At 43.2% G+C, this 16170-nt stretch overlaps 1 protein-coding gene across 4 annotated transcripts in view; it reads left to right on the top strand.

Moving 5' to 3' along the window:
* Window positions 1-15952, top strand: part of LOC147108139 (AN1-type zinc finger protein 6-like) — a 31927-nt gene extending 15975 nt beyond the window's left edge. The window contains exons 3-7 of one of the 4 annotated variants that reach the window (XR_015080532.1): window positions 6948-7068; window positions 8066-8166; window positions 9657-9773; window positions 12445-12776; window positions 13053-15952. Coding sequence is in view for 2 of the 4 variants with exons in the window: in XM_086004640.1 (XP_085860766.1) it covers window positions 6948-7068; window positions 8066-8166; window positions 9657-9773; window positions 12445-12593 (488 nt within the window). In the remaining 2 variants the exon portion in view is untranslated. The other 3 variants (XR_015080531.1, XM_086004640.1, XM_086004641.1) reach the window with 3 other exon arrangements.
* Window positions 15953-16170: the final 218 nt, after the last annotated feature.

The following is a 16170-nucleotide window of genomic DNA, read 5'->3' as shown; positions in this document are numbered from 1 at the left end:
TTCCCCCTCTTTATTTCTCTTTCTGTATCTGATTTGACATTGAATTCACCCATTCTAACTTAACAATTCCTACTCAGTCCTCGTGCTATTAATTTCACAATCCTTCAATCTGATTGGTTAAAGAGATGCACAGTTGCGTGTCCTGTTTCCCTCGCTGCGACGTTATCAGTTCACATTTTCAGCAACTTGCCACGTCAAAAATTTACAAACCTAAACCAGCATGGGCAAGGCAAACTAACAGCGGGCGCAGTACATTGCTCTGTCGCAGTAAATTGTGGGCCATTACACATTATTACGACTCACCCTAACAATGCTGACTTCTGCTGGAGGGACATTGCACAAATCAACTGGTGAATCTGTTGTGTTTGATGCAGCTGATTTGACAGTCTGAACCAGAGATCAAAATTGATTATAACTGGCATAAATACATTCAGTCTGTAAAACAATTGCTTTGGAGCAATAAAAGTGGCTGTACTCAAATTTGACCAAAGATATTTTACTTTGTATACTTGTGTACAAAGTTCCCTTTAAGCATCCATGCAGCTCTCTGAAGGTCCCACGCAGCTGGCTTGCGGCAAAACCGCACGTGTGTGTGGTATTTTGAATGGGCCGCGTGGCCCCCAAAAGATTGCAGGGAACGTTCCTTGTGTATAATATAGGAAATTTACGCCATGTTTTGGGGTTAAGTAAAGAGTTGGGCTCATATACAAGAATGAAAGCTAAAGATTGCATGTACTATCCCAGGTAGTTTCTTCTTGTCCTTTTCAGTTGTGCTTAATTAAAAAAAAAAATAATAATTGCCAGAACAAAGATTAGAAATTCAGCACTGTACTTGTGATGCTCTGGCTGGAATTTGCTGTAATTTGGCTCCCACTTTCCACGTCCTAGATGAAAGTTGCCGACTGTGCTCGGCATGTGGCTGGACTCTGTTCCCTTCCCGCTCGCTGCCTTCCAGATGCAGGTTGATTGCTGTGCCTCTGAAGCTGTGGCCGAATCCAGCTGCAGCATGAATAGTCGTCCACTTGCCAAAGCATTGCCAGTATAATGCTAACAATAATATTTAACCTGCCTTCTTGCATGTTTCCTTTCATTTAAAAGCGGACGTAATTAAAAAGAGGGCATCTACTTCTCCACCTGCAAGTGAAAATGTATATATTTTTCGAGCTCTGTAGCACATGAAATTAGTTTTCTTGTGGAAGGAGGGGGAAGAGAGTGTTGTGACTGATGTGACAACTCCCTAATGTAAGCAAAATTTGAAATCTATTTTTGAAGGTCAGGTTTGCCTGGGAAGTGGGGGGGGGGGGGGAAATGGTATCTTGTATGTAAATGCATACATATGGTTATATACATGTTGACTCCTGAAAATAGTTCTATTAGTGAAGAAATGGTGAATGCTGTTTTAAAAAGCTTTCTTCCTCCTTCAAAACAAAAAAGACACGGTAACAGTTAGCTTTGCTATATACACAGACTATTTATTGGAGCTAAATAGTTGTGTGATTGTTTAGGTTCATGATAAAGATATTCTTGGTATTGAAGTGGTTTAATTACTAACAAATTTATTTCAATTTCTATATGTGAGCTGGAAATTAATATGGCCCAGTGAGATGGGATGTCATTGGTTCTCCTGGTAGTCTTAAGGGTTAAAATTTTTTTGGTTTCAAACTCCCCAGTAATCCAGGGAACTGGATTATTGTCAAAATCAGCAACTTGGCTGCATCTGATTACGTAGAAATCCTCCTCTGCACTTTGTTCAAGCCCAGCCTAGCCCTCCCACTCCTTCAAAGTTTGAAAACTTGGGAAACTTTAGCTCTTAAAACTTCCTGGAGCTGGGGGGGGGGAGGGGACTGATAAAGGTTGACTCCTGGCTGGTCAAACAACTGTAGATCAGCCTTTCCCAGTCCTCCAGGCCTGAAGATTAAAGAGCTGACGTTGAAGTCAATTTTCACACACACAAGAAAGGAACTGGCACGAGTTTGCAGGCTGCATAATAACTCATGGGCCAGATTTGCCCCATAGGCTGCATCCTGGCTATCTCCCAAATCCACTGACTGAATAACAATCTTACTGTAAAATCCAAGATTACAGTGCCTAGGTAATAAATTGATTTAATCTGGAATCCTGTATACATGCACTGCAACCTTTGTACAATTTTAAGGCCACGTCTTTTTCCTCACGGTTAACTTGATTTTGGTTCTGTTTTCTCTTTCCTGATGATGGTGAGTTTCAGGATTACAATTTTTTTAGATACAGGCTGTGAGATGTGCATGTGTGAACATAATTGACTACATTAGCAGTCCTCCAGCACCACACCTGAAGCCAGAGAGGATTGAAAAATGGTCAGGGCCTCTACAATTTCCTCTCTTGCTTTGCTTAACAGCCTGGGACACATTTCATCCGGGCCTGGGGATTTATCCCAAAACGGGAGAAAAGTATAGACCGAGTAATTACAGGCCAGTCAGCCTAACCTCGGTGGTGGGAAAATTATTGGAAAGAATTCTGAAGGATAGGATAAATCTTCATTTAGAAAGACACAGATTAATCAAGGATAGTCAGCACGGATTTGTTAAGGGAAGGTTGTGTCTGACAAATTTGATTGAATTTTTTGAGGAGGTAACAAGGAGGGTAGATGAGGGTAGTGCATTTGATGTAGTGTATATGGACTTTAGCAAGGCTTTTGATAAGGTTCCACATGGCAGACTGGTCACAAAGTTAAAAGCCCATGGGATCCAGGGCAAAGTGTCAAGTTGGATTCAACACTGGCTTGGAGACAGGAAGCAGAGGGTAATGGTTGATGGGTGTTTTTGTGACTGGAAGGCTGTTTCCAGTGGGGTTCCGCAGGGCTCTGTACTAGGTCCCTTGCTTTTTGTGGTATATATCAACGATCTAGACCTGAATATAGGGGGTATGATTAAGAAGTTTGCAGATGATACTAAAATTGGCTGTGTGGTTGATACTGTTACCGCAGTAAGATATATCAATAAATTGGTCAGGTGGGCAGACAGTGGCAAATGGAATTCAATCTGGAGAAGTGTGAGGTAATGCATTTGGGGAGGGCTAACAAGGAATGGGAATACACATTAAATGGTAGGACACTGAGTAGTGTAGGGGAACAAAGGAATTTTGGAGTGCATGTCCACAGATCTCTGAAGGTAGCAGGCCAGGTAGATAAGGTGGTTAAGGCGGCATACGGAATGCTTGCCTTTATTAGCTGTGGCATAGAATACAAGAGCAGGGGGGTTATGCTTCAACTGTATAAAACACTAGTTAGGCCTCAGCTAGAGTACTGCGTGCAGTTCTGGTCACCGCATTACAGGAAAGATGTGATTGTACTAGAGAGGGTACAGAGGAGATTTACAAGGATGTTGCCAGGAGTAGAGAATCTTAGCTATGAGAGAAGACTGGATAGGCTGGGTCTGTTTTCTTTGGAACAGAGGAGGCTGAGGGGAGACCTTATTGAGGTGTATAAAATTATATGGGGCATAGATAAAGTGGATAGAAAGGACCTATTTCCTTTAGCAGAGGGGTCAAAAACCAGGGGGCTGTAGGAATTCGGGTTGACCTCAGTAGGTATTGGACGAATGCCTACTAAATAATCGAGTTTGACTTCAGGAGAACAATCTAGAAGTTGTTTATTTACAAGAACAGCCGAAATACAGCAGGTAAGGCGGTTGGATGCAGGAGCACCGTGAAGTAGGTCTTTCCCCAGCGGGGACGCCACGAGGACTGAGTCTGCAGTCCTGTGGAGAGCGTGATGACGTCATCACGCTCGGCTGTGTTTTCCTGCGCTTCGGGTGTCACGTGACCGCGTCGTGGCGTTAGCGCGCGCTTGGGGCGGTCACGTGACCCACGCCGATACGTCGGCGCGTTTACCCGGCACTGAGGCTGGCCGTTGAGGCCGAAGTCGCGAGCGCGGGAGCTGGAGGCCGAGCTGGGCCGGCGCTTGCCGCGGGAGCGGGAGATCGCGTCGCTCACGTCGGCTGGCCGATGCAGCCGAAGTCGCGGTAGGCCGGGCTGTGCCGGCAGCCGCCATGGAAGGCCGAGCCGGGCCCATGGCCGGCGCGCGTGCGTCACGTGATGCGTGACGTCAGCGCGTTAGGTCGCCTCTTAAAGGAGCAATGGCCCAAACAGGTAAGTTACATACAAACTAGTTAGGTTAAAGTGAATTATGTACATAGTTAGTAAGGAACAACCGGTGGTACCGCCACAGGGCACAGATTTAAAGTAATTGGGGGAAGGTTTAGAGGGGATTTGAGGGGAAATTTCTTCACCCAGAGGGTTGTGGGGGTCTGGAACTCGCTGCTTGAAAGGGTGGTAGAGGCAGAAACCCTAACCACATTTTAAAAAGTACTTGGATGTGCACTTGGGATGCTCTAACCTGCAGGGCTACGGACCAAGAGCTGGGAAGTGGGATTAGGCTGGATAGCTCTTTGTTGGCCGGCGCGGACACGATGTGCCGAAATGGCCTCCTTCCGTGCTGTAACTTTCTATGATTCTATGACCTCCCTAGTCCGTATGGCTAGCTACTTGTTGAATAAATTCATTTCATTGAAAGAGTCTTTGCAGTACCTTTCCTCAAGTTGATGCCCAGTACAGCTTGCATTGATTTGTATATTAACTGAAATGGCTTTCAAAGATTTAGCCATTAACAATTAATGTGTGTAAAAAATTATGCAGCAATTTTCACTTTTGTCAAATTGACTACATTAAGAGGGAAGGGGTGAGTACATATTTTAAAATAAATTGCTGGGTAGGTTTACCAGGTTGCAGTATAGAAGTTCAATGCTTGTTTGTATTCTTTCAGTCTGTAGAGTTGCTTATGTTCCCTAAGATGTATATGTAATGGTTCTTGCCCCACTTCCACATGTTTCTTATTAATTGTGGTATACATTCTGTTAAAGCTACAGTAAAAGGATAAACTGAAATGAGAGTTGACAAAGAAGGAAAATCTGTCTAAACTAGAATAACAGGGCTAAGCAATCCCACAATCAACGGATCAGACCAATGCTCTGCAGTCCTGCCACATCTAGTCGTGAATGGTGGTGGACCATTAAACAACTAACTGGAGGAGGAGGCTCCATGAATATCCCCATTCTCACTGATGCTGGAGCCCAGCACGTGAGTGCAAAAGACAAGGCTGAAGCGTTTGCAACCATCTTCAGCCAGAAGTGCCGAGTGGATGATCCCGAGGTCCCCACCATCACAGAAGCCAGTCTTCAGCCAATTCAATTCACGCCACGTGATATCAAGAAATGGCTGAGCGCACTGGATACAGCAAAGGCTATGGGCCCCGACAACATCCCGGCTATCGTGCTGAGAACTTGTGCTCCAGAACTAGCCGCGCCTCTAGCCAAGCTGTTCCAGTACAGCTACAACACCGGCATCTATCTGACAATGTGGAAAACTGCCCAGGTATGTCCTGCCCACAAAAAGCAGGACAAATCCAACCCGGCCAATTACCGCCCATCGGTCTACTCTCAATCATCAGCAAAGTGATGGAAGGTGTCATCGACAGTGCTATTCTGCACTTACTCACCAATAACCTGCTCACTGATGCCCAGTTTGGGTTCCGCCAAGACCACTCTGCTCCCAACCGCATTACAGCCTTGGTCCAAACATGGACAAAGGAGCTGAATTCCAGAGGTGAGGTGAGAGTGCCTGCCCTTGACATCAAGGCAGCATTTGACCAAGTGTGGTATCAAAGACCCCTAGTAAAACTGAAGTCAATGGGAATTGGGGGGGGGAAATCTCTCCACTGGCTGGAGTCATACCTAGCACAAATGAAGATGGTTGTGGTGGTTGAAGGTCAATCATTACAGCTGCAGGAGTTCCTCAGGGCAATGTCCTAGGCCCAACCATCTTCAGCTGCTTCATCAATGACCTTTCCTCCAACATAAGGTCAGAGATGGGGATGTTCGCTGATGACTGAACAGTGTTCAGCGCCATTCACAACTCCTCAGATAATGAAGCAGTCCGTGCCCACATGCAACAAGACCTGGACGACGTTCAGGCTTGGGCTGATAAGTGGCAGGTAACATTCGCACCACACAAGTGCCAGGCAATGACTGTCTCCAACAAGTGAGAGTCTAACCACCTCCCCTTGCCATTCAACGATATTACCATCGCCGAATCCACCACTGTCAACATCCTGGGGATCACCATTGACCAGAAGCTTAACTGGACCAGCCACATAAATACTGTGGCAACAAGAGCAGGTCAGAGGCTAGATATTCTGCGGCGAGTGCCTTTCCACCATCTACAAGGCACAAGTAAGGAGTGTGTTGGAATGCTCTCCACTTGCCTGGATGAGTGCAGCTCCAACAACACAAGAAGCTCGACACCATCCAGGACAAAGCAGCCCGCTTGATTGGCACCCCATCCACCACCTTAAACATTCACTCCCTCCACCACCGGCGTACCGTGGCTGTGTACCATCTACAAGATGCACTGCAGCAACTCGCCAAGGCTTCTTCGGCAGCACCTCCCACACCTGCAACCTCTTCCACCTAGAAGGACAAGGGCAGCAGGCGCATGGGAACACCACCACCTCCAAGTTCCCCTCCAAATCACACACCATCCTGACTTAGAAGTATATTGCCGATCCTTCATCATCGCTAGGTCAAAATCCTGGAACTCCCTACCTAACAGCACTGTGGGAGTATTTTCACCACACTGACTGCAGTAGTTCAAGAAGGCGGCTCACCACCACCTTCTCAAAGGCAATTAGGGATTGGCAATAAATGTTGGCCTTGCCAGCGACGCCCAGATCCCATAACCGAATATAAAAAAAATAAAAAAAAAAGTATCCACCCAGCACTTAAATCACAAAATTACGATTCTTAAGAATAACAAACAAATGTAGTGGTGGATTTATTTGAGAAGTTGCTGTATATTCTCATTGTTGTGGTTAAGTTGAATGAGTTTGCATTAATACTTTCTTTGCCCAACAGCAGCAAGTGGGGTCAGTAGTAACAGCAGTTCAAGCACAGAGTCCATCCCTGTTCAGTGCACGGAAGGAAACCCTGAAATGTCTGCAGATGCCTCTGGGAATGCCACGTCTGCCAAAACTAGGTATGTCTGCTATTTATGAGATTAATAGAGTTGACCTAGTGGGATTATTAGGATGGAGATAAATGTGACTATTCTAAAAGTTATTTTTTTAACCAAAAGCAAAATACTGCAGCTGCTGGAAATACTCAGTAGGTCAGGCAGCATCTGTGGAGAGAGAAGCCGAGTTAACGTTTCAGGTCGCTGACCTTTCATCAGTTTTTTTTAACCATTGCAGTTCTCTCTCTTCCCCTTCCTGAAAGTACTGAGTGGTGCTGGGGTATGATTTCCCTGCCACCCTTCAATACCTCGCCCAGTGTGTAAGCCTAGACTTCCCATCCCAAGTACAGAACATAGGTGTTTATTGTAGCACTTGGCAACCAACTATCCCCATACAGACTGGGAACCAAACATAGAAACATAGAGATAGGAACAGGAGTAGGCCATTCGGCCCTTCGAGCCTGCTCCGCCATTCAATGAGATCATGGCTGATCTTCGTCTGAGATCATAGCTGATCTTACCAGTTCAGTACCCCGTCCCCGCCTTTTCTCCGTAACCCTTAATCCCCTTAGCCTTCAGAAATATATCCAATTCTCTCTTGAAAACCTGGACCTTCTGGCCTGCATTGCTCAGTTACATGCTGGTTAAAATTCAGACTGATGCAGTTGGTGAATTAGGGTTGGAGCAGAGCAGTTGGCGCTTTTCTTTGCATCTGGCATCTGCCGTACTTTACCTGGGACTGCCTGGGAGTGTTCACATTGTGATTCCTCTACCGTCCCTAGCATAATTATAAGAAATTGTTTTAAAAACTGTGTACACTAAATTCTGAAGAATGACCAAGTGTCTGGTGGTAATTTAGTCTCGGGCTTGCTGATCTTCATAAAGCAGCCGCTACAGTATATGGTGGATCATATTGGGTACAGAAAAAAACCTTTCATTGTTACTCTTAATCGCTAGAAGATATGCTGCCATGATGCATTTGATGACATTTTGAATTCTGTTTGTGATAACCCCTGTCTAGCACTCCTGTAACGCAGCAGATGACTGCGATGAGCATCTCTCAAGATGAATCGAGCACTGAGACTGAGGGAGCTCTAAAAGTTGAAGTCATTACAGCATCAGGTTGGTTTCCTTCCTCTGAAGTAGAATTGTTCAGTGCCTTGAGTATAAAGGCTCATTGAGAATAAGAAGGGGGGAAATTAATTTCCTTTTGATAAATAATCACATCAGTTATGAAAGATTTACTAAGTGGGGAAATAGTTTTAATCTGGTTATGGTGTTCAAACTGGCAGAATTCAATACCACTCTAGTGCTACCGTGTACTGAAGTCAGTGCATAGGAACAGGAGTAGGCCATTCAGCCCCTTAAGCCTGTTCCACCATTCAATTAGATCATGGTTGATCTGTATCTTAACTCTATCTACTTTGGTTTCGTAACGCTTAATACCCTTGTCTAACATTCTTAGCAATCAGATTTTTGAAATTTTCAATTGAGCTAGTCTCCACAGCTTTTTGGGGGTGGAAGAGTCTTCCAGATTTCGACTACCCTTTGTGTGAAGAAGTGCTTTCTGACATCACCCCTGAACGGCCTAGCTGTAATTTCAATGTTTTGCCCCCTTGTTCTCAACTCCCCCACCAAAGGAAATAGTTTCTCTTCTTCAACTCCTTTGATCATTTTAAACACAGCAATTAGACCATTCTTAATCTTTTATATTCACGGGAATACAAGCTTAGACTATGCAACCTGTTCTCATAACTTAACCCTTTTAGCCCTGGTATCATTCTGGTAAGCAGCAGCAATTTATTTTTAATCCTCTTCAGCAGCTAAAGCTACTTTTATATTGTAGTTCTGATTCTGGGAGCCTGGGTTTATACTGTTTAACCTTCGTCTACAAGTGTACTGCCGGTTTATGGAGCTGATCTGTGCAGGCTGGGCTTCCCGAATCCAAGCAACCAGTATTTCTGAAATAACAACAGAAAATGCTGGAAAAACTCAGCAGGCCCGGCAACATCCGTGGAGAGAAAATAGAGTCGACGTTTCGGGTCGAAACCCTTTTTCAAAACTGGAAAGGAAATGAAATAGATCGAAGGCAGGGCTGGGATAGAACAAAAGAAGTGAAGAGACATTAAGAGGTATTCAAAACGAGACGAGATGGTGATAGGACTAGTGGAGACAAAAGACGGCTCCGATTAGGTGTGAAATGTTCTGGCAGAATGAGAGACAGCTGCCATGTGGGAGAGAGAAAAAAAAGGGGGGGGGGGAGGGAGAAACCGCAAAGGAATGGATAAAAAATATAAGTAAAAATGTAATAGGGGCCGAGGTTATGATCTGAAATTGTTGAACTCGATATTGAGTCCGGCAGGCTGCAAAGTGCCTAATCGGAAGATGAGGTGCTGTTCCTCGAGTTTACGTTGAGCTTCCGTGGAACAATGCAAGAGGCCAAGGACAGTGAGGTCTTTCTGAATTGCTTTTAGTATGGTGCATAGCTGTGTGAAATGTCTTTACTTTAACCTGTTTGTTATAAAATTCAAATTCTATTTGTCAGAATCTGTATTCCATCCAAGCATTTGTCATCAGTCCAAACTTAAATCTCTTGGATGTTATATTTCCAGCTGCTGTGAATTTGGAAACTTCAGAAAGTTCCACAGAAGGCGAGGAGAAGGTGCCAGAAAAGTCAAAACCCAAAAAGAATAGATGCTTCACCTGTAGGAAGAAGGTTGGACTGACTGGTAAGGATAGTGTAACCACCTGGGTGCAATGTAATCTTGGTGTAACTGGAGTACCTTGAACTTGAATTGGAGTAACAAGAAGATAAACTACATTTAACTATAGGTGTGGAACTGTCTCTCGTACTGAGTAAGGCAGACACTTTGAATTGGCAACTTGGTTCTTTTGCCAAGATTTTGAACTGTAAAAGATCTATATTTGTATTGATTCCTTCAAAAGTAAGGTAGGGCACTAATTAGCATATAATTATGACTTGATTCATCCATTGCAGTGAAGCAGTTTCTGTACCAGTGCCCAGAGAACAAAAAATTTAAGTCCATTCTGGACTCAACATTTGAAATCTTCATACGCAAGCTCCTGAATCCTGTGGAAAGACCTTTTTTGTCACTTCTTTGTCTTTCAGGCTGTGGTTAAAGAGGAATTTAATGGAGTACTCACACACCCACCGCCCTCCTCCATGCTATTTTTGGCTCCCACCCTTACAACCTTTAACTGCCTCCTAGAATGTCCCTCTTGAAGTAAATACTTCCTTCAGCAAAATAATCGTTCCCGAAATAAATTCATTTCCAACCTCGGTTTTAGCTTAATCTTAACCCTAGTCCTCACTCCAACATAATGGAGTAGCTTTATATATTAGACCTCGGGAGCCTACTGTCAACAAGGGCAGACGTCGACGATGAAGTCCAACACCGCCTTCAGTGTGCCAGTGCAGCCTTCGGTCGCCTGAGGAAGAGAGTGTTTGAAGACCAGAACCTCAAACCTGGCACTAAGCTCATGGTCTAAAGAGCAGCAGTGATACCTGCCCTGCTGTATGCCTCAGAGACATGGACCATGTACAGCAGGCACCTCAAAGCACTGGAGAGGTACCACCAACGCTGCCTCCGCAAGATCCTGCAAATCCATTGGCAGGATAGGCGCACCAACGTCAGTGTTCTTGCTCAGGCCAACATCGAAGCTTTGACCACGCTCGATCAGCTCCGATGGACGGGTCACATTGTCCGCATGCCCGATACGAGATTCCCAAAATAAGCGCTCTACTCGGAGCTCCGGCACGGCAAGAGAACCCCAGGTGGGCAGAGGAAACGCTTCAAGGACACCCTCAAAGCCTCCTTGAAAAAGTGTAACATCCCCACCGACACCTGGGAATCCCTGGCCCAAGACCGCACAAAGTGGAGGGGAAGCATCCGGGAAGACGCCGAACACCTCGAGTCTCTTCGCCGGGAGCAAGCGGAAGCCAAGCGCAAGGAGCGCACGTCAACCCAAGCACCCCACCCACCCGCCCCTTCAACCACTGTCTGCCCCACCTGTGACAGAGACTGTAGGTCCTGCATTGGACTCATCAGTCACCTGAGAACTCATTTTTAATGTGGAAGCAAGTCATCCTCAGTTCCGAGGGACTGCCTAAGAAGAGGAGACAACTTTGATGCCCAAATTAAAATAAAAGCACTTTCCTTGTAACTAAATCTAGTATGTTTGAGTGCATAAATGGCATATGGAAACTTCTTCACAGTTTAAAAAAAAATATTTCTAACTCAGAAGAGTAGGGAAGAAAAATTTGAAGCTTTTTTCTAGATGAATGGTCTCTGCTCCTTTCTCCTACCATAAAAACCTTTTAATGTTCAGTCCTAAAATAAGAAAAATTGCACAGCTGTATCTCCATACCTCTTATTTTGCATTACAGTGCCCAGCAAAATTCACATTGAAAACCATTAAAGGCGCTGTTATGCAGAATGGGAGGTACTTTAAGGTATCTTTGCAAACTTGCAGCCTGAGCTGTTTTCACTAACATGTCTGGCTTCTAATGGCAACTAATGAAGTGTGATGCTGGGTATTGATCTGCGCATACAATGAAGATGGTGTTGAAATTCATAAAATCAATGCCTGCTGATTCTTTCAAAGGACCCTAGAGGGTAAAGGTAAATTCTGGGTTCAAACTGAGTGTCTAAAGTGAATTTAAAACAGTCTGGGAATAACATTTGGGACTGGTGACTGTGTTCAGGTTCACTTTAAACTGAAGCCAAATGCTGATTGGAATATGAGCTTTTACCAGAAATTATGCCAGCTACACACTGTTCTGAAGCAGCTTCAAGGAGCAACGTGACATCCTTATAGAACATGCCATTGTTATTCCTTAGATCTAGGACTTTTAAAATAAATATTTCATGGATAAAAAGTAAACATTGACTTGCATAATGGGAGCTCATGTTTGGCATGAATGTGTACTTAAAATATGGTCGTATTTATAAAAAAGAAGCAACTGGCTTCTCATACTGTATTGGCTCACTTATTGTCTAGGAACACCCAAGATAGTAGAAGTTAGATGAACATTCAAACTTATCCTATACCGTTTCCAAATTAGAAAATCTTGGCATATTTTGTTTGTGTGGATGATCTGTGTCTACACGAGAAGTTTATAATCTTGGGAGATTTTTCTCTCTGCTTTTATTTCTTCCACTCCCTTCCTTCCCCCACCATCTCCCCAAACCAGTCACCACCAGCTGCTGCTACCAATTTGCCAGTTCAGTCATCTGATAAGTTAGTTTTCAACTTCCATTCTACCACTGGTCCTTTTTGTACCCTAGCACTTGTGTGCCAAATCATACTTTTTGCAGTATTGAACTGAAGACAAAGCTGCTTTTCTTTAAGGTTTTTCCCTATTTTTCTGTCCAACAGGATTTGATTGTCGTTGTGGAAACCTTTTCTGTGGACTTCACCGCTACTCGGACAAGCACAACTGTCCTTACGATTACAAGGCCGAAGCAGCAGAGAAGATCAGGAAAGAGAATCCCATTGTGGTGGCTGAAAAAATTCAGAAATTATGAACTGCTATATTGTAGCAAGACTTTCATGTGGGAAAATCCAACATGGTATCTTGAAGAGCCCGGCTTAAGACAAAACCTGTTTTTGTGCAAACGGATAGGCATGAGATTGGCAGATGGTTTAGTCAATGGCTTACTGCTGATGGAAATTTGCCCTGTGGTACAATGAAGAAACTATATTATCAGGTATGGAAACTTAACCAGCAAAGGAACAAGGTGAACTGTACCACACAAGCAGTCCTTTTTCAGCAGTGGCCTTTTGACTGTGCCTTCTGTCTTAATAATCTACTGAGATCAAGTCTGCAGGGAACCAGGCCAGTGTACCCATTTATGTGCCTGTAGGTACTTATGTCCCTTTACAGAAACCTGAGTAATGACCTCATTGGCATACTCCTTTTTTAATGAGCTGTGAACTTGTTCTGTGTGTTTGATCTAGGTGATATGTACCTTTTTTCCCCTCAGGTAATTACCGATGTATTGCAGGCATCTGGAGTTGTGCAATACTCTTGAGACTGAAAGATGGACTTAGAAGCTACCATGGTACACAAGAGAAGAGAAGATGTTGAAATCGATCTAATAAACTGATTTCATTTAACTCTGAATGTTAATTTTAAAAGCTAAAACTAGCAACTATCATACACTATCCTGTGTATCATGGCTGCTTTCTGAGCTTTAAACAAGGGTGCATTCACACAGGTAAGTATAGATATGCTATTCATAACACAATTTCTAAAAAGGTATTTTTTTATGGGTCTTTAGGGCAAGCAGGAGGTTAGCCAAAGGGGTCTTTACCCAGACAAATTAGAGGGACAGTATCTCTTGGTCAGTTTGCTGTGTCCTGGATTTACTGTGATGGATTATATCAACACAACACAACCTACCTTTTTAACATGAACCATTTTTGTGGAAATCTCCACAGCATGGCTTTAAAAACAAAAAATCCAGGCCTGACAAACGACTCCGTTTTTTTTGCAGTATTATTGAAATGGCCTTTATTGAATTTTGAATGAAAAACATTGGGTCTATGGGAGCCAGATTTATTTTAAATTGAGCCAATGTAGAGCAAGAAAAAGTGATTCTGTCTCTAATGGGATGTGACACTGGTTTGGGTGTGGTCCGGTTCGCTGCACACTTCAAGCTGAGCTACATGCAAATAAATTGCAGTGTTGCAGTCTTTTACCAGTTTTTTTTTTCTCCTTTTAATAGCTATTTCAGCTTTGATAGTTACTCACTTTGTAACAATGTACAGTTTAAACTTGTAAATTTGAAAGGGATGTGGGTGGAAGACATATATTGATGATGATTGAATGCTTTGGGTGCTAGTTGTGTGCTTTTCTTTCCCTCCATTATTTTCCTCCTTTCTCCTTTTAATGAAAGTATGATATAAAATGATAATATATTGTAGTTTGCTTGAATTGTGTGTTTCTAGTTATGTTAGTTTAGCTCTGGATTTCTGAAGTTTTGACCAGATGTTGTGCACATGCTCCAACTGTAGCCTTTCACTGTGTATCGCACCTAAACCAAGAGACTGATCTGTTTGGCATTGTATCTGCTGTTGCTCGCTCTTCTTGGCCCACACACAAATTGTGGGGGAAACAAACTGAAATGCTGACCCAACCACCAACATGATTCATCAAAATCTGATCTTGTGGAACCCCATTGAGAGAATGGTTGGTCAAATTCAGTGTGTGTGCTTAAAGGGGAAGTACATTCTCATGAAGTGGCCATAATCAGCATAATCCAATGTACAGGAAACTTTGGTTTATCTGGAGGTTAACTGTCCGGAATGCTCGAGCCACCGGCAAAAATCAGGAGCCGTTTTGTTAGGTTTATTTTCACCAGTCAGGCTCTGCAAGGTCTCGCTGAAGCTGTTGCTAAGCTACAGAGACGCTTGCAAGGTACGGCCGACTGGTTTGTTGCCAGATACGGAGCTCAAAATCTCCGTATGTTTCAACATTAGCGCTGGTTTGTCCAGCAGTTTTGATGGGACGGCAACAGCTCGGTGCCGGATAGCACAAAGTTTCCTGTATCAAGATGGATGGCAGGACATCACAAATGGGAAAAGCCACCCATAATCCATATTGGGTGGGCAGAACCTCAGCAAAAAAAGATGGTGGACACATTGATAAGTGTACAGATATCTCTTTATCCAAGTTAGGATTATGAGGCGATTAAGCAGAATATACTTCCGTTTTAAGCTTCACAAAAGTCCATTTTATAGCAAATTGGAAAAAGTAATCTTCCCTCAAAGTTTTTGTGGTTTGGTCAAATTCCCTCCTTCACAAATCTTAAGACTAACTTGAATTTTATGGAATCAAATGCATAAAATGACTTTCTATTTTGTTGGCCTTTCTGTGCTGGATTTTCATTGCATACAGGAGGAATGCAAATCGAAACCTGTTATATTCTAATAGACACCAGCAATATAAGTAGGTGACACACTTCATTTTTGGAAACAAAGTATAGCTCCTATGCAATTGAAATATGTACTCCAATCAAAATGACAAACTATTTTAAACTGCCAAAATGCAACCAATAAAAAGCAGCTTCTTACAAAGTTGATTAATGTTAAATGTATTTACAGTATTGTAGGTGTGCATTAAATCAGATCAGTATTGCTCCTCCCCCTCTTCCAAACTGCAACTTTTCAGTCTCATGGAATTGCTGTAAAATTTCATCAGTTGCGCCTTCATCGAAGTTTTTATGATGCACAAACCTGAGGGGACCATCTTGGGCACTTTTTGTCTCTCTTTATTTCGGTCCACCTCCACTTACCCCAAGGTACTCCTACGGAGCTTTGTGTCCTCATTTTAAGGGCACATATTTTGTATTTTGGGTGGGGGGGGGGGGGGTTTAAAAACAAAACAACCCCAGTACACCACTGTTGACATCTTCCTACTGTACACCTTGCAGTGCAGTTGCAGTCTGTCTTGTGTTGTAAATTAAGTGCAAATATGTTGTACCTCAAGTTGTGGAGAAATTACATATCCAGCAACATTTGTAAAAGAATTATGAAGATGGAATATTTCAAAGAGTGTTCATTTTTGGGATGGCGGCAGAATATCAAACCACTCCAACTCTACAGAGAATTAAAATATGCAAATCAACCACCATGTTTTACTATTCTCCAAACCTAGATCTTTAAAATCAGTGAATTTGTTTTAATGAATGAAGAGACTGGTTGTTGTCTTGAAGCAGTCTTTAATCTTGCTCTTTTTAAACTTGTATAAAAAAGTTTTCTTTGTACTGTATAATTTCATAAATTCTCTTTTCCCCCCCCCCCCCCCCCCCCTTTTAATTTGGGCGTTTTAATGTGCACTGTAATTGTGAACAGAAGTAATAGAAACCCACCACTTGTTAAACATGTTTTTGGTATTTTATTTTTCCTTTACGTTCAGTTGTCAGAATTCCCTTTCTCACATACATACAATATTCTTAATTGGACTTGCCATTCTCAAGTAATTCAGTTATTTATGCCCTCTCTGAACTTCTGAAGATGTTGCCCAAATGACTTCTGTGGCCTATGGAAACCAGATTAATTTCAAAAGGAACTATGGCTCATCAAAGTACCCGTGCAGTT

Source organism: Somniosus microcephalus, chromosome 13 (genome assembly GCF_052327205.1).
Source record: "Somniosus microcephalus isolate GS21.2 chromosome 13, FLI_Smic_1.0, whole genome shotgun sequence".
Lineage (NCBI taxonomy): Eukaryota > Metazoa > Chordata > Chondrichthyes > Squaliformes > Somniosidae > Somniosus > Somniosus microcephalus.
Note: the sequence above shows the minus strand (reverse complement) of the source record. Positions and strands in the feature narration are given on the sequence as shown.